Source organism: Saccostrea cucullata, unplaced genomic scaffold (genome assembly GCF_032062105.1).
Source record: "Saccostrea cucullata isolate Sc308-1 unplaced genomic scaffold, CSIRO_AGI_Scuc_v1 ctg923, whole genome shotgun sequence".
Taxonomy (NCBI): domain Eukaryota; kingdom Metazoa; phylum Mollusca; class Bivalvia; order Ostreida; family Ostreidae; genus Saccostrea; species Saccostrea cuccullata.
In genome coordinates this window covers 503,294-525,259 of record NW_026936399.1, presented here as the reverse complement: position 1 = coordinate 525,259, position 21,966 = coordinate 503,294, and the positions used below count along the sequence as shown (strand labels likewise).

The following is a 21,966-nucleotide window of genomic DNA, read 5'->3' as shown; positions in this document are numbered from 1 at the left end:
AAGGTTGTCAAGATTGCTAAAATTGAATATCCCTTAAAATTAGTTGCGCCTTATTTGCAATGGCTTCTTTAGTGAGGTTTTAAAATCGCTAAAATTACATCTATAGTTAAAAATAAAATACATGTACCAATTTTTTTGACTAATCACTATTTGCGTGTTGCTAAAATGTTCACTTATACGGTATGCGATGTTAAACAGGCATCCATGGATCTCTTATTTCATCAGAATTTTTTTTTATGGTGTTGGCTTGAAATACAGTGCATAAATCTCCAAAAGTATTCAAATCAGGAAAGATTATATAATTATAGAGTTTTGATATGCAATTCATGTAAACAGGGGGAAAAAAATCAAGAATTGAAAGTGTATATAATAATTTATTAACTGATAACTATATAATAGCCAGTTGATGAAATTAACACTTTTTTATTACACTGACAATCATTTAATTCAATTTTAACAAATTTAAATAAAGACAGAATTTCATTGTGACAACACAAACATGTCTATACATTACACAGACTCCTTCATAGTAATATCCCAAAAGCAGTGTACTTCATAGTATAATAATACTGGTATAGATCACAGTAATACATTTATATCAAAAAAGTGCACCAACATTCCATTTTCTGCTTGTAGCTCTTTCATTCTTTCTCACCTTTCATTCATCACAGTAAAATTGGAATAAGTCAGACTTCCAATAAATTCATCCACACTATGTTGTGAAGACAGATACATCACAGGGTAAAAAAAGAAATAAAAGAAAAAAAGTCCAGGACGGATTATCTCCCTTGAATGGGCTCTTTTGTGTGTGTGTGCTTTTTTCACTGGTTTGAAAGTTCCTTGTATTAACTTTTTTGAATAGTAAGAAATGAGTTTTTAAGAGAAAGCTGTTTTGCCAATATAATCCATTTTACTGATCCAGTGATACATAATTGAAAATGACCTAGCTTTAAATATATCCCTGAAAAGAAAGTAAAAGAGAAAAAAAATCAATTTAGCTAATTTGCAACTCCATTAACCTTTAAAGTCACTAAGAATCAAGGCATTGATACAATAGCATTACTTTAATTGTTAAACGAAATTTTGCCTTTTGCCTATGAATGATATACATGTAAGATAAGCACTCTAATATGTTTCGTGCTATTTTTTTCAAAAAGATATATTAAATTTTTCATTATTCCGTAAGTTTCTGAACACTACTCACCTATCACTATTCTGCTGCTTGTTCCGTCTGTTCAGACTCGGCGGCGGGGGGATCTGTGTTCTGTGCTGGCGCAGATTCTATAATAGACATGATTTTTGACAAACATATTACATGTGTACTTGCAAGTTTCCAAGAGGACTTAATATTAATGACACCAACGATGGAACTACGCTATGATATATCTAAATTTTGAATCATAATTTCCAATTTCCCCCCGCAATTTTCACTGATCGACACTATGGCTTATTTTGAAAAGTAGGTCAAAGGTCATGGCCAAGGATCCAAAAGCTGGTTACCATGGTAATTAACAAAAGCCATAGTGGCAAGCAATATTTTATGTGCAAATCCCTATCAGGTTTGAGATTATATGATGTGACAGACGGACAGTACAGATGCCGGGTAAAGTAAAGTATAGCCTCTCTGTGTCACAATAAAAGATATATATATATTACATGTCTACCCCCCCCCCCCCCCCCCCCCCCCCCCCCGGTATATACAAGTGCTTTTGGGATATAAAAAACACTATAAATTTTATCTGGCTACCGATTTAAAATTAACTTTTTAATACATGATTCTATTATATTGCTTATCATACAAGTGAACTCTACAATGTATATAATCTTGTAAACATGCATTGTCGTTTATTATTTGCATATTTCAAATACACAATCAGAAATTGTATTTCTAAATACTATCTGTCAAAGTTCACTTTGGTTACAAAGGTCCTTTAATAGAACTTATACAATAATTAAATGCACCTTCACGAATCGTAATCAGCTTTAGGCTGCACCATCAACACATGAACAGGATTGTGTGGCGTTTTTAAGCTCAGCGTGCACGCATGCTAGCAAGATTAGGGTTATTGTCTGAATTGAACTTTAGAGGCTAAGTTCACTGTAAATAATTTTTACAAATCTGCCAAGCCTTTTGCAGTGCGGTTAATTTTTATTAGTATAGACGGATTAGACTTAACCTTCCCCCTCCTCGTTACATTGTACAGTCTCAAGGCCGATAAAAATCTGTGGCGAGGCCTGTCCCTGTTTGCACTTAAGAAATGTTTCTGAGGATCATTCATGAAAACAAGGGGGGGGGGGGAGCAAGCGAGAGAAATTATTTCAGAGAATTATTCCAGAAAAAAAATCAAAACTTTTGGGATATTATTTCGTTCTATGCACTCTTTTTTTTTTTTAATGTAAAAGGGCAATTAAAATTTTAGGGCATACAATTGAACCAAATGTTTGGCATTTTCTGTGAATTAAATGAAAAGTTCGATTAATGGGGAAGGGGGTGGGGGCTTCGAGATCCTCTTTTTCTCGTGTAGTACGGCCTTGTACCAATTTCTTTAAAACCAGTTATCAGTCATGTATATTACTAGTAATGTTGGCATGATATACAATTTGTTCGCTAATTAATTTTCCTTTGTTCAACTCCGTTCGTGATCGTAAATTCGCCGTATTCAAAGACTCTAATTAGCTTCTTAGTATACATGTACTTATTTTGCAGTTCAAACAAAACAGGATGAGACCCGTCATTGTAGGACTGAAGAAATAAAATTACATATTAAAATTCTAATTAATACGACAAACAGACAAATTAACAGGCACCCTGCGTTTCCATTCTCCGTTGTTAAATCCACTTTTACGAAAATATCCAACCTTATTCCAAAAAGTGAAATCATTCTGATAAATAATTGATATGTGCTCTCAAAAATCTCCTAACGTGATTTTCTGGTTGACTTCCTATATATCACATGCTAGACTGAATAATTGCGATAGCTTTTAACTTCGAGCATAAACATGTATCTTATACTCTTTGACTAAAAAACTAACTAATAAAAAAAGATGTTTATAAAACCCTGACTTAAAAAGATAATCGATTAAAATTTTCCAAGATAACATAAACATGTAAGTCTTGCGTTTGTATTTATTCGGCTAACTCTACTTATAACAGTATACAGGATAGTCATAAATTTCATACTTGTTTTTTTTTTTAATATTACTGTAATAAAATCTTAAAATTTGCCACAAGCATCTGTTTGTGAAGAATACCCCCATTGACTTATTTAGGTCGATAAATACCATGTAGCAAAAAACATTGATTTAAAATATATGTTTTAATGAGGGAACTGCGTAATTATAGCGATCGAACAAAAAATAACAGGTTTCGATCTGTGTTGGTCCTGTTTCATTTTATTATCTACTTCCTCGAATTGGGGTAGAATGTTATCGCCACACGCGATTAAGATGCCTTAACGAGACGGGGGACCTTCCTATTATTAAAAGTTGACATCTCAGAACAACGGCACAATGTCCTTATAACGGCGGAGCTTTAAAAAGATTTCCGATAATTAATACATTAAAATGACTAAGCTTCTACATATACACATCTTCGAGAATTTTCGTAATTATTGTGAAACTTGTAACAATTATCGCTAGCTAATCTACATGTCTGTTCTATTCTATTGTAATATACAAAACTTTCACTTCTACTGAAATTTTACATTTTAAAATTAAAATGAAAATTCACAAAAAAAATGAGCATCCCCTACCTGTCTGTGTTGCGGGGGCTTGCTCCTGTTGCTCGTTGCCCTCTGATGGGCCTTTGGTTGCTGTTGCGCTTTTGCTGTTGTTACAACCCATCTTGCTGCTCTGTGCTCGGTCTAGGTCCTGGGGTTTTTGCGATGTAAGGTGATTATGTCTCCGCCGGTCGCAATCCTGACTTTTGCCCGAATGCAGAAATGCGCCAAATAGGATTTTAATGCTCTCGATCCGCTTTTCCTGCTTGTTTACATGCTTTTGTTTTGGGTCGTTATGACTACCTTCGTGTGATGTTTTTGATTGGATTCAACCTCATCCGTGAATATATTTATGACCAGTCGTTGCCCGCTTCTCGCGAAACACCAGATAAGGAATTAAAAATCTGTCTTTTGTTTTAAACGGTGATTATTAAAACGCCCGTTAATTTGTTAAGGTGCAATTCTTAATGTTATACAACGGTATAAGGACAATCGTGCCTCATTAAACTAGTTCATTCATGATTATATTAACGAATCAATCAACCTAATTATCCCCTCGGAGACTCTCCGTATCAGAATGCCGATCAGGATAAGTTGATCACACGAATCAATAATTAATAAGAATGTAATAGGTTCTTCTCGCAGGTAAATGGACCAAAGATACAAACACATTTCGATTTTTACTAGAGAAGGGGGAGAATATGCATCCCGATATAAGCCAACCAGGAAGAAAAAAAGGAGAGAGAGAGAGACATATTAACCGTCTTTTCCATTCTCCACATTAGTATAGTATTTGTGAACTTAGAAATTATCTTGTACATCATTAAACATTTTGTAGCTACTAAAGATGATGGTTAATAACAGATGCGACACGAACAATATGCAAAACACGATTTTTGATACCACGCACCTCCCATACCCCAATAAATTCATGCCTTTTTTTCATTCTTGTAAATGGCGAAAAACTACATGTAAGAATAACAATTCTTTGTACTTGATTTTTATAGAACATTCCATTCCAACTCATTCTCTGTCTCTCTCTCTCTATCTCTTAGGAAGAAGGAGAGGGGTGTTACCAGTGAAACAGCGTTCAAAGTTAAGCTTTAATTTAATATCGCGAATTTTCATGATCGTTTTTTTTCTTTGCCATTTAAAGTTTATAATATCTAGCTTGTGCAGTTTATTTACTGGTTCTGTTGATCGAATTTTTAATCATTAATAACAATTAAATATGATAAAGGGGTGGGTGTTCCTTGTGACTTCTTCCATTACAACTTGGTAAAATTACAGAATATGTCAATTTACACTCTCATCGAACTACAATCCTTGAGTGGCTAATTTATTTAAAAAAAAGAGAAATTCTTCAAATTTATTCTACTTCTTTGCATTTCTAATATGAAGAGATCTTCCATGTAAAAAAAAATTACCCAATAACGACAAATTTTTCATTTGGAAACGAAGGGGTGGCTTATTAGAAAATGAAAGGGAAATTATGATTCAAAGATACCAAAATTTATAATTTATAAACATTGCCTTTCGTTTGACTATCATACATAAAAGCGTTTAAAAAGCGTGAAATTTCAAGACTGAATACGGAAACATGTTTTATTCATTTTGTATAAGATCAAAAATATGTAATCTTCAACTTAAATTATTTAAAAATCAGTTTCTGATGAAAACTATTTTGAAAATAACACATTTTTAGAAACATCTCTAGACAGCAATATATATATATTTTTGTGATGCACAACACATATTCTTTGAACACTTATTCATGAATTCCCAATAATTACAAATATTGAAGCCAGACGCCACTCCATATACAGCCATTGAGTGCATCGACATTAAAGATCGAAATGACGCACATGTCATTGGACACGCAACAACATTATTGGTAATTATTAATAACTCATTTCTGTAAAACCTGAAAATCCATTCCTGAAACACTTTAACAATGTTTCACATGGTTGTAAGAATTGGTTTATAATTGCACTGTTACTAAAATCATAGATTTTTACAGAGCTACATTTTTTTCCTACCACTGTATCACAATGTTGGTTCGGAATCAATTCCATTTGATCAGGTTTCCCTGAGAAGTATTGATAGATATTCAAAGAAAGTTATCTGCATCACTGGTAAATTATCCTAAGGAAATGTCTGTATCTGAAACTCTGATCAATACTTTCTTCATTGATACACAAGTTATAATGCCATGTACTCTTGTACTTTAACATCCCCCCCCCCCCCCCCTCCACACAAACACACATCCACTCTCTCTCATCTCTCTCTCTCTAAAACTATCTAGAGAGGACTATTTAAGTTTTTGGAACTTGTGTCCAATCCCTTTGACATATTGTCAATAAAATATGTTCAAAACAACAGATTTCATGCCCCGCCCAACAGTGTATCGTACCTGCATAAAAAGAAAATAAAACTTGCATCATTTTAGATAGATTTTATTTTTTTACCTAAATAATCAACCACCTGATTTATTGTTAAATTTGTTAATGTTTCCTTATCAGAATAAATGTCTATCACTTCCAGGCCATCTTCTCTCTCCATAGCCTGTAAAATCAATCAATGCACACATTTAATTAATGCTACAAGCTTTTTTGCAGTTTAGAGAATATATGAATTAATGACAATATAAAAGTACCTAAAAACTTTGGTCCTAGCTATGAAAGAGCTAATTAATAATTAAGAATATGAAATCTACAATAATCTGGTAGATATGTTTACCTTGTTTCCAATGACAACTGCATAAGGAAACCCCTGACACTTGGCATCCACGATTCTTCTTCCAATTGTTATTGACAACCGATCATCAATAATTACCTCCCCTGCTATTGATGGTATACACTGTAACTGTTCGTACAGTAGATCTGTTATCCTTCTGAATTCATCATCTAATGCTCCTTTCTGAAATTCAGCATCAATAAAATTATCCTAAAGTACAAGTTTGCCTTTGATCTGAAGCCTAAGGTAGCTTGCATGCTTTCAGTTCTGCATAAAAAAACTACATTGCTGTAAAAATTAAACATGCATACATTTCTGTAATTTTTCTAACAAACTTAATTGAATTCAAATTAAATGTGCCCCGGTGCATACTTAAAAATAACAAATTACACAAAAACATCCAAATTTTGTCTTTTAATTTTCGTTTCAGATCATTAAAAATATTAACAAATTATATAAGATGGCACTTTACAGAATTTTTGATATTATACTAATGCTGTAAATATGAATATATGCATAAAGCAAAATAATGTTCACTTGAATTTGTAATCTACATATCTTCCCTAGAATTCATATTCATAAAAATTGTAACAAACGTATATAATGCATTTTTATTCATCATGTAGTATTTCATATGAAATTGGTCAATTAATTTTCAAAAAGCAATTTTAAAAACATGGCTAAATGCCCCCCAACCCAAGAAAATCTTCTTAAAGTAAGAGAAGACTTTACCTTTTGTGGTATAATCACAATCTGATACGGTGCTATCAGTCTTGGCCATTTGATGTGTTTCCCATCACTCTGTACTTCAACCGAAGCCTGTAAGAGCCGAGACACACCCAAACCATAGCAACCCATCTCAAGCACCCTGAAAATAGGTAAGATTTTATTCTGGAGTTTGTGGGGTTGTATGCATATCAATCTTAACATTGTTTGCATGAAGAGATTGCTCCAAAATTTATTAGAGAACTTTAAAATGTATTAAGGAAACTCACTCCATTTTCTGATCTTCTGTTCTGTACATGGCCTCCAAAGGTTTTGAGTATTTTTGACCCAAGAGGAATGCATGGCCAACCTAAATATGAAAATATATATTATATGTAAGAAACAACTGTCTTATTTTTCGATTTCATGATGTGATCAATCGATTGGCTTGCCTATAATTTGCATAAATGCCAAAATTATCACACAATCCAATCAATTGATCATCTTCATGAAATCAAAAAAATCTGACAGTTAATCCTTATATTTATATGCTCTTGATTCTGCCAATCCAAGTGCTACAAGCCTGCAAGTCCTGCTTCTGTCTAGCTATTTGCCCCACCCTGCACATGATTTTCTTTAACCGCTCCTATTGATAAACCAGTACATTCATGTAGAAATAAAGTACTGTAGATCACTTTTTATTAGTGAGAACTTTATCTTCGCGTAATTTAGTGATCTACAGTACATCAGCAACTGTATACAGGGAAATTTTCGCCCCCGTTTCATTTTCACCCCTTTCGCCTTTTCCTCATTTCGGCGAATTTAAAATGGGCGAATTCACATAATACAGTATAATTTCTTTAACAAAAATGTAACTGGGTGAATTTAAAACGGGACAAAATTGTTTGCAAGTGTGAAAGGGCGAAAATATCACCGGGTTAAAGACATTGGAAATGTAAATATAAAGTTACATATTAGGTTGAGCAGGTGTGTGAGATTAGTCTATTACCTCTATGGCATTATATGATTCCAGTCTATTGGATTTACAAGATGGACATTCATCTTCTTTTTCTTTAAAAAAAAAACGAAAAAGGCTTAAATTGTACAGATATAAGTATTGAACTATTCCATAATATATATGATATTAAAATTCTTTAAGGTTCATCAACCCTCTGATAAGAGAGGTAACTCTCACTGGTACGACAGAATGACTTTTACTCCTTTACAGAACCTTAAGAATAAGCCTAGGTATATGGTGATCACATTTACAAATAAAAATAAATTGATAAATGCTATTCTAAATATACAGCAATACATGTAACTGAACACAAACATACCTAAAACTTCTTTATTACCACTGTACCCACACCTGAAAGAAACCAGACAACAATTTGATACTGTTTATATTATAAAGATTCATCACGTAAGAACACAATTTTCACAGCCAACATCTTGGAGAAATATCTCAAACTCTCCAACAGAGAGGATAAAGAACCCTGTTATAACTACAATTCAAACTGTAGTTGGGCACACACTGTATCCCCATGCTCCTTGTATTTGACATACAATGTTTTTGTGTTTAATAACTGCATTGCATTTTTTTAACATATGTACAAGGATGAAAGAATAAGACAATGTCTCTTTTATCTCTTTATTATGCTTTGTTTTGTTTTTTTTCTCAGTCTAAGGGGGGATACTCAAAAACAGTTGCTGGATAAGAAATCCATCAACTGAATTAAATAGGAACAAACAAATTGAGCAATTGAGGAAATAACCCATATTTAATATCACAATTTTTTTCAAACTTCGAAACTACCTGCCTGGTACATGTGTATACTAGATCCTCACCAACAGCTGGGCATTTTAGGTGAAACTCATGGGACTGAGACCCTCCAATTAAGCCAGTGGCTGCCTCAGCTGTAACAAAGAGAGAAAATACCAATGTCTAAATAGAAAACACTGACAATGTTTACATAGAAAACATTAACAGTGTTTACAAAGAAAACACTAACAATTTTATCTTAAAAATTGTTTTTTGGGAAACAAGGTCTTCCAACAATTTCTATGGGCACAAACTGTGCTCCTTTATCAGCCGACCTGCTTTTATAAAACTGCAGAAATTATAATACAAGGTTGTATTCGCTGATGAATCATCATTAAAAAATAATAATGCATTTTGTTAGTATTTGGGAATTAAAAATACATGTAATTATTTTTAAATCAATTGATATAATTTTGTTTTAAAACTTTCCATATTCAATACAAATATTTTTATAACATCTAATATGCTACAATATATTCCTATAAGAAAAATCTTTGCTTAATTTTCAACAGACATGCACAAAATCTTCTGAAGTCTTTGCAAAACCACATTGCCATGGGAAATCTAAAATTACACAGACTCAAACTGACCAGGAGAGTGTATGGATGAACGTTAAGGACTTCTCACTATACCTTTGACAAACTCTAACTGAAGTCTCTGTAGAATTTTCTCATAAGCCTGAACCACCTCCTGGTAGGTATTTTTAGCATCCTCTTCTGAGGTGTGAAAAGTATACAGATCTACAAATAAAACACTTTGAAAAAAGGGAGGGAATGATACTATAAAGACATGTAATTCTAATCATGTATGAGTAAAAATTTTCATACCCCCTCTGTCTCCCAAATAACATGCACAAACAGATACACAAATAATTTACAGGAAATGGGATACCTTTCATTTCAAATTCCCTACTTCTTAAAAACCCATGGTAAGGCTTTGGTTCATCTCTAAATTTCTTTGTTATCTATGAAATATGAAAATGATTTCAATTATAATTTGTGTTAAAGTTCTCCTTTTGTTAGTATGAAGTAGCAAGAATGAAAGGTTAGTTACCATATACTTAAAAATTCAGAACAAATCCAATTCTTAATTCACTCCTATCCACCAAAGACAACAGGTATCAAAACATTTCCTCACTAGTACCTAAACTACTTTTGTTCAATACACACTGACGATCTATTGAATGCAGTACATTATATGTTGTTATTCTTACTTGATAAAGCTTGGTAGGAAACCTATGCTGGAAATTCAGCTGACTGGCTATCAGCTCTGTTACAATCTCTTCATGTGTCTGCATTGAAAAAACAAATCATTAAAGTCAGACAAAATTCAGAAATATTTTTTTTCACAAAATCATAGTTTTCCCAAGCACATGATAATAATCATTTAATTTGAAGAATAGAAAAAAAAATAATCAAAATTGTTGAAGTTACTTAAGGTTTTAAAAATAATGAAAAATATATTAATATACCATGCAGAGTTATCTTTCATTATTTCACGATCAAAAAGAAGTTTAAAGATTAAAATGTTTTTTTTTTCAAAACGTTTAACAAAAGAAAGGAAAAAAATCTCCATAAAATTTTGTTTTTTGCATTGACATGTAATCATGTATGAGGCACAGTGTAAACATAGCCTCTCATACATATCATTCAAGATTTTCTCTTACAGGACCAAGGCAATATCCTTTTCTGTGTCTATCCTCCAATCTGAATAATTCTGCTCCCATTGCATCCCATCTCCCTATCAAGAAAAAAGAATACATAATTAAATGCAACAAGAGGCCCATGGGCCACATCTCTCACCTGAGTACCTTTTGTGATGCAGTTCTTTACCAGATTTCCCCTTTTCTTATATCTACTGTGGCATCTACAATATCGGGGGTCATGATTTTCACAATTAAGATTCTTCACTACCCCAAGATGCTTCCATATAATTTTCAGCTTCACTGGCCCACTGGTTCTTGAGAAGAAGATTTTTCAAGATTTTTCCTATATATTTCTATGTAAAAATTGGATACAATTGACTATTGTATTGAGATTAGCTAATTCAGAACATTGAATTTCAGCTAGACTGTAAAATTAACAAAATCAAAATACATACCAGTAGTTTTCCAAAGGCGTTTTGGTACCAAAGATGGCATCTGAATTTTCTCTGCTCCAATGGCTTCCATTTCTTGGTCTATGATCTTGATTAACTTCTGTAGAGCTCTCAGACCTTGAGGCATGAGGGTGAATACACCTTGTGAGCTAGGATGGTAGATACCATTGGCTAAAAAGAGCTGAAATATGAGGAATCTGATTAAAATAAGTTTTTTAACACCCCCCCACATCATGTAGCAAATCAGTGGCTATATATAAAACCAAAATTTTATTTATGCTGCAACAATTTATATTTTTTTCTGATGATTATGATGATCAATGCATAATTTGAAAATAAAGCAAAAGTAGTGGTTTCATATTTCAGACAACAAATTTCTAATACTGTATGCATATCAAAAACAAAATACAGTCAAGCCTCATCATTTTGAACTTGCCTGTATCAAGAAAAAATACAAGATGTCCAAAAATTCTAGATATCAAGGGTAATATACTAAAAGAATAAGTTGTTGGTACTTTCAAAACATAATGACATATCCATGGTATTTAGCTAGAAATACTATGTAAGAAATTATTCAATATTGAACAAATACATGTATAAGTATTGCACACTAATACTTACTCTGTGACTTATTGAAGTTATCTCCCCTTGCTTTGGGAGATCAGTAAATTTCTGGAACATCTTTGACAAATATTTTGGTTTGTTGTGTAGAAAATGTTTAATCAACATTCTTCTCCTTGAAGACAACAGCTTATTTAGGGTCCTCCATTGTTCTATATTTGTTGTTAGTAGCTTCATCTGAAAGAAATTCAGTGAGATTTTTTTTCTTCTTTTTGTGACATCTTAATAGTATTAAGATTCGTGTCAAACTTTTACATTTCCTTTGAGAACAGTATATGTTGGATTCTTCATACCACAAAAAACAACACAGTTAAACTTCACTGGAATATATTTATCAATATGACAAAGATTAACTTCTCCAAATTTAATTCTGATGAGAGATTTTCCAGCTTCTGATTGCTATGTTTCCTTTTTTCAATGCCCTCATAATTGAAGATTTGGGGATATAAATACTGTATACAGGGTTATTTTCGCACCATCTTATGTTCCCCCTTTCACACTTGCAAACAATTTTGCCTTATTTTAAATTCGCCCAGTCATAGTTATGGTATGAAACTGTATTGTATACTATGAATTCTTCCCATTTTAAATTCACCCTAATGAGGGTAGGGGGAAAGGGGTGAAAATTTCCCTGTACAGAGTAGTTTTTGTCCTGTCTGTCCATCTGTCTGTTTGTCTGAAAAAACTTAAAACTTGTCCATATCTCTTGAGTGGGCAGGGCTATGGCTTTCATATTTCAGACGTGTATTCCTTGTGACACGACCTTTTTTGGGGTACAACCAAATTTGACCTCATGACCTTGAATTTGGAGTTTGACCCACTTTTACATAAATTTACTAAACTTTACCATTGACCATAACCTGGCAACAATTTGGGCTAGGGCTTTCATACTTGACATGTGTATTTACTGTGACAAGACCATTCAATGGGTATAAATATTTTTCACCTTTTGACCTTGACCTTAGAGTTTGACCTACTTTTTAAAAAAACTTTTACTTTGTCCATCACTTTGGATCAGTTAGAACCTGGACTTCCATATTTCATAGGAATAGGTTTATTTCTTTTGACAAGACACTCCTTTTTATACTAACAATTTTGACTTTTTGATCTTGACCTTTGTGTTTGAAATATCATTTGAGAAGGCTCAACCCTTGCCATAAGCTGCTATCAGTTTCACAAACACAACTTGTTTGATCTTAGACTACACAAACAACGAATCTGTCACAAATAGGCCTATTTTAGATTCTAAAATCCTGATAAAACCCTATCATTATCCCTAACGTGAATTCGAATTTTCTCTGCACTGCAGCGAATCTAATGTGCCGTTTTACACTGTTAAAACAAAAGATGAATGATGTTGCCTGGATACCTTTTAACGTGTATTTCGCTTGACTAGAAGGGATGGGAAACTGGACAGACCATGGCAATTAACAATAAAGGCAGTAAATTTGAGTACCCCACACTCCACGCTTGTTTACAATTTGGGAGATACTATTTTTTTAGTACAATTTCCGGGAATTAAAGAAAGATGAAAATGCTTTTTGGTTGATTATTTTCTCTTTAATATACATATGAACTCAAAAATATTTAAATGTTAATCTGTTTGCAAATTATTAAATATAAAGACATTTTTGATTACCATAAAAAAAACCTCAAGCTGTGCAGACATTTCGGAAAGAATATCATGAAGTTTTAGCATTTATCGTGCCATCTTGATTTCTCGTTTTGAGTAGGGATAATATCCTTGACAGTTGTCGAGTTGACAGGGATTACAGGGACATATTTATGCCTCTGATTTATTTAAGCCTTTACTGACAGTGCTGAGAAGAAAAGTAGAAAGTTCAAGTGTTACTGTGAAAGATTCCAATTGATATGTTGCTCCGTTTGGAAGTAGTCTGACTGCACCTGCTGACCTGTCTTGCTGCATTTTGTTGAACTGTTGACTACTCATCGGGCGGACCATATTGATTTGATTCCCTAACTTAACTTTTTTAAAATATATATTCCAAATAAGACTTTATTTCATTTAGAGTTATGTGACAATGAATAGTTCTGTGAATTCATCTTGTAAAAGGAAACGTGATGAAGAAGATGAGCCAAACAATATCAACAAAACTGAAAGTGAAGAGCAAGGAAAACCCAAACCGACCCAGTCAAACAAATGTACTGTGAGGGAGGGGCATTCTTGGTGGACATGCTTAATGATGGACATGCCAATGAGCATGACAAAGCCCCAGAAAGTTGATCAGAACTCATCACAGAAATAGCTGAAAGTCAGGGAGACAGGGACAGTTGTTGTTACTTATATCAGTCTAGACGAACTCCAAAAACGGCGTTAACGGAAGTGAGAATTTCAGTCCAGAAAAGACTCCAAAAAACGAGTCCAACGCATGCGCAGTTATATAAAAAACGGTGAAAAATCGTGAAAAGTGGGCTCTTATAAAAAGTGTTTTTGCAAAAAATTGGATTACCTTACAATAATGTAAGTTCTCAGAAATGATTAATAATAAATGGTTTTAGAGAACGTATTTGTTAGAATTTTGATTTCATGTGCAAATTAGTTTTTAATTTCAAGTCAAAGTTGACCAACTTCGAGGTTCAGCCAGACATCGTACAAGTAGGATACAAAATACAAATTAAACAGTCGTAATCTTATGAAAACATCTCTGTGGCTGATAATTTGTTTGTAGTGACTAAGTCAGTCATTTTAGAACTACTTTTACTGATTTTAGAAGTTTATTTTGTAAGTAAGGAACGCTGGCGAATTTTCAGTTCGAATTTCCTCTGTTTTTCATGTCTATCGTGTACGAATGAATTTCAGCCTGTTTAGATCACCAATGAGCAACTGCATTGTAAATACATCTTACCAATAATTAAAAAAGTAATTAATTGATGATTTTAATCATAAATAAGAGTCGATCAGGTGACAGTTACATGAGAATCCATTCAGTTTCCACATTTCCTCCGAGGCTTTTTTGAAGAAAGTTCACGTTTCAAGTTAGATCAAATACATAGAAAAATAAACGTTTGGGAATTAAATATATAATAAAAGGGAAAAATATGTAAAATTAAACAATGTAATATATATGTTGTAACTGTTAAAAATTGACTGAATTTTTTACCTATTTGTAATATTATTTCGTCATATAATCCTGTATGACATCTGAATATTGAGAGCGTTAGTTATCACCATTGCTATGTACCTAATGTTTTCACATATGAATAGATATAATCATGAAAACATTTTTAGAATTATAATCTATGAGTTTAAGAACTTAAAAAAAATCATTCTTTTAAAATTACGGTTAAAAAGTCTTCTCAAATCGAACCTGTTAATATCTCTGCTCCGCCGCCAAAATTGTGCGGTTTTTCATTTAAAAAAATACGATATATAAGTGTCTTAGAAGTAAAATTTAAGCATCTTTATAGTAGGAATGGCATAAAATTTAAATCAAGGGGACAATAAATTAAGTTAGAAAATTAATTCTTACCGACTTTATTGAATCCCGGTGTCGTACGTTTATCCCAAATCACTATTATGCAAGAATACAGAGCGATAAATAAGTCAATAACCACTTAATAATTTAATGGGTAAAATTATTTATTCAACAAAAATTGAAATCCAGTCACAGTTTACTAAATACAGCCATTATTCAGTCGTATTTGTGGAGAAACGAACGACAATCCATCGTTTGTTTACATCGGAAGCATTTTGCCGCAATGCATGACGGAGCCAAAGACTTCTTTTTTGGAGTTCACGCCGTTTTTGGAGTTCGTCTAGACTGTATATAATTGATTCTTTTTTCATGCATTATTTTTCCATTATCTGAAGATAGATACACAGGTACATAAACTTGTTGTGACCCCTCCCCTCCCAAATATACCTTTTTTAATTATGTTAATACAGTTAGCATTGCTGCATGGAAAACTCAAGACTTGAAAAAAACAGTGTCACTATTATGAATGCAGTATATATTAATAAAAGTGATAAAAATATTGAGCCAGCTGATGAACATAAATGTGATTCAACAAATTCTGATAACAGTCCAAGTGAAGAATCCATCGTCCCATTGCCTTGTCCCCCTCTAAAGCCTGAGGACACAGACTGTTGTGGGTCAGGATGTGTGCCATGTGTGTTTGATATCTACGAACAGGATTTAAAAATATGGAGAAAAGAATGCAGAAAAATAAAAGAAAAACAGAGAAATGAAGAAAATCTGGTAATGCATGTAAATTCTACAATTTTAATTCATGAAGAAGACAATAAGTTTGTGTGGCAATTCGCAAACAAAAATTTTTTTAAGCACTTATATAAAGAGAACTTTGTTTAGTATTGGAAACAATCAGTGTAAAGTTAATGTGGTTTTTATACATTTCAGTCTGATGATCATTTGCTGTCTGATTCTGAGTATAGGAAGTTCTGTATCACAGAAATCAGACAAGAAACAAACAATTGTTTTCGCTATCGACTGAAGTTGTCAGAATTTTCATCCTTGGGACTCAAAGTAGGACAGCATATCATTGTTAGGTAAACATTTTCTCTTTCATCTCTGAAAAAAAATCTGTTGGTAATACATGTATATCTGTTATATACAAGTTGATTCATTAAGGAAACAAAAATATAATTTGTTCTGTATCAATTATTACCCCGTTAATTTGTCATTACCTGGTATTAAAAACAATTCTTGATATTACCAGTATTTATCTGATTCCTGATGTTTCTATTCTAGGGATACAAACAATGGTTCAGCAGTTAGTCGACAGTATACCCCTATAACTGATGTCTGTTGCTTGGGACATTTTGATCTCCTCATCAAGGTAACATTTTATATAATAAATATATGGATGCTAGACATAAAAAAAGTTGAAATGGGCCCATATTAGCCAAAGCTCATTTCTAAATCAATGCATGAAACATTAAAGAAACATTGTTGAAATTCAATTATTTTTTGAAAGTTGATTGAAAATGAGAGACACAAAATAACCGTGTTTATCAGATGCTTTCAGTAAGTACATGGATAATTATTTCTAACCTTTGATTATAGAAGTATTGTTATTCTAAATCAGATTTATGACCATGGAAAAATGAGTCAGTGTGTCAGACAATGGAGTGTCGGTACGGGTATTGAGGTTAGAGGGCCATTTGGAAATCTGCAGTATTCTCCTAACAAGGTAATGATTCCCAAGATAGTCAAACAATTTTGGAATTTTGAGTGTTTGCTGACTAAGAGATGACATATACCTATAAAAGTTTTTGCCATAGTATGTGCAGTGTGCACCTATTTTGAGTTGGCATGGTTCAAAGAGTGAAGATCAAATTGGAAATAGAATACTGTAAACGTACTTTTTTCCACGGGGTCATAATTCTGCGGAATCTCAATTTCTGTTTAATCCACAGGTAGAAAATTACGCGGATTTTCCAGACTGTCACTATATGCCTTACATTTGTATTAAGTACGCTTGGACAAATTTCCGCAGAAAATTTTTGACCGCGTACATAGCGTAAATTAATAAACGCGGAAAAAAGTACTTCTACAGTATATGGATCATTCAATATCTTGATAATCCTTTGCTTGACAAAAAACAAACTTAGCACTCTGGATATATTTCAAGACTAGCTGACCCCTATTACTTATGAGGTTCGCAAGGTCAGGGGTTAAATGTCAAAATGAGCACAGGAACATATTGACCACTCAATATCTTGAGAATTCTTTGCTTCACAACCATCAAACAAACCCTTTGCTTGAAAGACATCAAGTTCAAGTTCATTTATTCACCCAAAACCATAAAATACATGGTACTTGAGGACAATGAAAAATATTTACAGCATATAACTTCAGGTCAGAGGTACAAGTATATGATATACATAATCAGAAAATGATATGGGAGAGAAAGAAAAAACACATATAATACATGTAAACACATCAAACTAAGCACACTGGCTCAATCTTAATAGTAAATGTTCCCTATTGATTTCAAAGTTACAAGCTCAAAGATCAAGCATCTCTTGATTATATTACCCTAAATGATATCAAGGTCTTGTAGAGATTAAACTTAAAAATCTGCATCTGACTAAAGGATGAGCAAGTGCTTTTACAATTATTACATTCATTCTTAATTTAAAGCTGTTCCGTATTTAAATTTTACCACATGGGAGAGATGGTGCATTACATGTTTCTCAAACACTTTTCATTTTGATCTCATTTTGCAGTACAGGAAGTTGCTTCTTTTAGCTGCTGGAACAGGCATTGCTCCCATGAGTCAAGTTATCCAATGCATTCTGGGAAATGAAGAAGATGATACACTGATTCAGCTCTATTATGCTTGTAAATCATATGAGGAAATTCTTATGAAGTCTGAACTAAATGAATGGTCATCATTCTGGAATTTTTCAGTCACCTACATATTAAGTCAGGTAGGTTGAACTGTTGTTTATAATATAATCCAATTCTTTAACCACATTGTCAAGCATTTTGTTATTTTTACCCTGTATTTTGTTTGAAGAGAAAAATGAGAAAAAAGTTAGATTGTCAGATTTCTTCATATGATTATTAACTTTTGATCCTGCTTTGATCAAACTGGCAACAAAAATGCTTGCAGATCAGTGCATACAAATGCAAACAAACTCTTGGAGATTGTTTCAATGAATGTGAAACATATTTCCATGATAACACACTCTGTTAAAATTCTTGCACCAGTAGTTTTAAAATGTAAAAAAAAAAAAAATCTTGAATTATTTATTGAAGCATGAACTCAGATCTTGTTACATGTACATTGTCATAAGACCTATTTTGAAAGGCATTTAACCAGATTTTAGAGAGGGTTCATCTGTTGTAACATTATACATTTTATTGAATTTCCTCACAAAAAAAATATTCACTGAAATTAAATTTTAGTTACTAATTTCTATTTTTTTGATACTTGAAGGATAAATAAAATACCAGTATACAAATTTTTCTGCTTTAACATTTTTTAGTGTAATAGGATAGCAGGATAATGGAGTTTTGCAAGAAGTGATGACTTTTACAATTGATGGTTTACTTTACACCAGGAAATTCTGCAGAAGCTCCTTTATATTGTTAATATATTTTAGCCTCATAAATTGATACTAATGGGTCATTTCAAATTGTCAAGGGAAAAAATGGCAAGATTTTACCATCAACCCGTCCCTTCCCACATTGATCAAATTCTGTCAAGTTTTTTTTGTGGAATTTTATTCGATTCCTTTAGAAAATGAGAATAAAAGGGAGATGCTATCTCTTGAGTAAGATAATTGAGGTCATGTTATTCTACCTCCAATCATCTTTTGTGTTGCTATATAATATTAGTGTCCCTACTACCCCCTAATATCATGACTCTAACCAACATTTAAATTTTCTCCTTGATTATATCAATTCTGTACCTCCTTATATAACACAGCTAGGTTTAAATGTCAAAGTAAACCATCAACTGTAAAAGTCAGTGCTTCTCAGAAAATTCTAGTAACCTAACACAATACACATGATTATGTAATTATGAACAAGAAAAACTTCCTACCCTTGCCTTACAAAAGCAAGTTTCTAGTGACATGCATGTTTTTATATTACATGTACTTGATCAGAAAACTTAATATTGCATTTGTCTGTCTCTACATTTCATTCACTCTTGCAGCATATCAAAATTACCATTTGCATTCTGTTTACAAAGACACACTCTTTATCACCCAGATCTTTGATAAATAATATGCTGCGTAGTGTTCCAAGCTGTTTTTATTATTTTTAGGAAACAGGAAATGGGAGGTCCTACAGGTATGGAGACAAAGTCTGTGAGGGTAGAATGGATTTGGCTTTTCTCACCAAAAATGTGTCACCCTCTGACATTAACTCAGGAACTTTTATTTTGGTCTGTGGAACAAAATATTTTGACAATGACATGATTGAACATTGCAAACATCTCAGTTTTAAAGATATCCAGATACATAGATTTTAAGGATGACTTTGAAATATATTTTGAATGTTAGAAAGTCAAAGGTAAAATTTCATTATTCTTTTTGCGCTACAACTGTTGATTTTTTAATTTCATTAAAAAATCTATGTAAATTAAACATTCGCAAAAGGTGTTTGCTCCGTGGAGCATATTTTATCAAAATAACAAAGCTGTATATTTTTTAATTATTACCGGAAAAGATCAAATCTTTGTATATTTATTGATTTTAAGGATTTCATGAAATAGCATTGAAATATATTTTGAATGTTAAATATATTCATATTTTGCTGTGTTTTAAAAATTAAAAAAAATATGATTTACCCATTAATATGTTATCTTTTGAGAGAGAGAGAGAGAAAGAGAGAGAGAGAAAGAGGGAAATTGACACACATTATGATATTCACAGAGACAGACAGACAGACAAAAGGATGGACAAAGTACTAGTGTATGGCAGAAGAAATAAATAAACAATAATGTAGGGCTGTATGTGTGCAATAAATATACACTTTTTTTCAGTGGATGACACTATACCTCTCTTGTCATCCATCCCATTTTTTTCAGATCAGCGAGCTACAGATCTGCAGCTATGATTATTGCTGATTATGACTGATATAGTTGAAAAATATTTTTTTTGGTTCCCTTACGCTGCATATGGGTATTAAGTAACCATTTTGTTTCACAGAATAAACTTATTTTGCCTTATACAAAAGCAAAATTGTGATGAATATTTCGAAATTTTTATAAAAAAAAGAACATCACTTTACAAAGCTGTAGATCTTTTGAAAGAGAGTGCTTTGGTTTATGTTTTGTTGCTGCTAAAAGTATAATCATTTATCTGCAAAAGATCACAAACTTTTTTGCTGAAGTGCGCAATTATCCTTGAACTGAATGGAAAGCCAACGGGTTTAAAATTCCAACTCTGTAATTCTTAAAATGTACACATGTAAACCTGAATTTGTAAATTGTAAAACTTAATTTTCATAATTTGTTAATTGTGAATTATCCAACATAACTTGAGAATGTAAAAATGTAAATTCAAGTTATGTCAATGATCATGTGTAATTTGTAGATTTGCGATTTGTCAACTTATGAAATGTACTTTCGTGATTTGTAAATTATGCAAGGTTGCATATTAAGACAAAAGAGGGTGCTATAAGGGTGGAATGTCATTTCGCTCAAAGCTAAAGAGATCCTTAACCAACTGAGTTTTGTAATATGCATGCATATTTTGCCTTCAAACAGACTCTTAAGCTGTTTACAAATAAGATTTAAGTTTAATACAGAAAAGAACGGGGATCTAAACACACAAAGCTTCGCTCTTCATGCTCTTTGCATACATGTATATGGAGGGCAGGCCCAGATCTCGGGAATTATTCCCAAAGGATGCGAGGTGCACCCCAATCAAAATATTCCAGACCAAAAATTCTTCGACAAGCCAAAAAAACAACCATATCTTGTGTTGGTGGTTGTGGTTTAATTGTTAGTGTGTGTGTGTGTGTGTGGGGGGGGGGGGGGTCAAAAAATCAAAGTCTCCATGTGCTTCAGTATATACATTTAATAACTCTGTACATTCTGGTAGAGGGGGGTATGGATTCCCAAATCGGCGCACCGAAAGGTGCAGAGGGAATAGAACCCGAAAGTTTTTTTTTTTAGTTTTATAAAGAAGCGTAAAGACTGGGCACATAGTATCGGAGGGGACTCCCCCTTCCCGCTTTTTCTCGAACATGTTTTACTGTAATTCAAAACCCATCACTATGGATTGAATTGTCTTGTGAAAAAGTAATGACCATACCACACCCTTCCCCAGGGTTTTCAGATAAAAGTGCCAATTATTTTTCTGTGTGTCCCTTTCAAAAACATTGCTACATGCATGATGACTAGATTTTTCACATGTTCTGTTTCTGTGTGATTGTTGGGCCAAAGGCACGGAAGCCTTTTTTCTTAACTTCACTTTGTTTAATGAGAATGCATAGAATAAACTATATGTATCTCAACAAAATATGCTTTGAACATACCTTCTGGGATGTGTTTGGTTCTATAAAATCATCTGATTAATAATGTATACAAACTCATTGAGTGGTGCAAAGAGAGGGACACCCTCCCCCTTCCTAGTAGTGTGTTAGTCTTAAATCTGACGAAATATTATAAAATATATTGTAATGATTATTTATAAACACAAAAATAGTCATCTGTTTGGAAGAAAAAAAAAACAAGAGGCCCATGGGCCTTATAGGTCACCTGAGCATAACGCAACAACTTTCCAACGATTGAATTTGGTTCATGTTTTAAATTAGACATCAT

The 21,966-nt window shown here is 32.8% G+C and overlaps 2 protein-coding genes and 1 long non-coding RNA gene across 3 annotated transcripts; 1 reads left to right on the top strand and 2 right to left on the bottom strand.

Annotated features, from left to right (window-relative positions):
- Window positions 1–354: 354 nt before the first annotated feature.
- On the bottom strand, window positions 355–4,016 carry LOC134245481 (uncharacterized). The gene is made up of 3 exons (XR_009987438.1): window positions 3,753–4,016; window positions 1,205–1,281; window positions 355–961 (listed from the first exon to the last, which is right to left on the bottom strand). It is a non-coding gene; the product is annotated as an uncharacterized LOC134245481 (long non-coding RNA).
- A 2,143-nt stretch (window positions 4,017–6,159) lies between these two features.
- Window positions 6,160–13,186, bottom strand: LOC134245480 (probable proline--tRNA ligase, mitochondrial). Its single transcript, XM_062727756.1, has 14 exons — window positions 13,070–13,186; window positions 11,701–11,877; window positions 11,083–11,260; window positions 10,649–10,722; window positions 10,196–10,273; window positions 9,874–9,946; window positions 9,615–9,722; window positions 8,981–9,077; window positions 8,498–8,529; window positions 8,170–8,231; window positions 7,451–7,530; window positions 7,188–7,323; window positions 6,459–6,638; window positions 6,160–6,284 (listed from the first exon to the last, which is right to left on the bottom strand). Exons 2-14 carry the CDS (start codon window positions 11,875–11,877, stop codon window positions 6,165–6,167), a joined length of 1,395 nt encoding a protein of 464 aa, XP_062583740.1. The 5' UTR covers window positions 13,070–13,186; the 3' UTR covers window positions 6,160–6,164.
- Window positions 13,187–15,491: 2,305 nt separating this feature from the next.
- Window positions 15,492–19,749, top strand: LOC134245505 (NADH-cytochrome b5 reductase-like). Its single transcript, XM_062727792.1, has 6 exons — window positions 15,492–15,920; window positions 16,080–16,228; window positions 16,431–16,518; window positions 16,768–16,872; window positions 17,912–18,115; window positions 19,462–19,749. The coding sequence occupies exons 1-6, from the start codon at window positions 15,621–15,623 to the stop codon at window positions 19,666–19,668; spliced, it is 1,053 nt and encodes a 350-aa protein (XP_062583776.1). The 5' UTR covers window positions 15,492–15,620; the 3' UTR covers window positions 19,669–19,749.
- The last annotated feature ends 2,217 nt before the right edge of the window (window positions 19,750–21,966 follow it).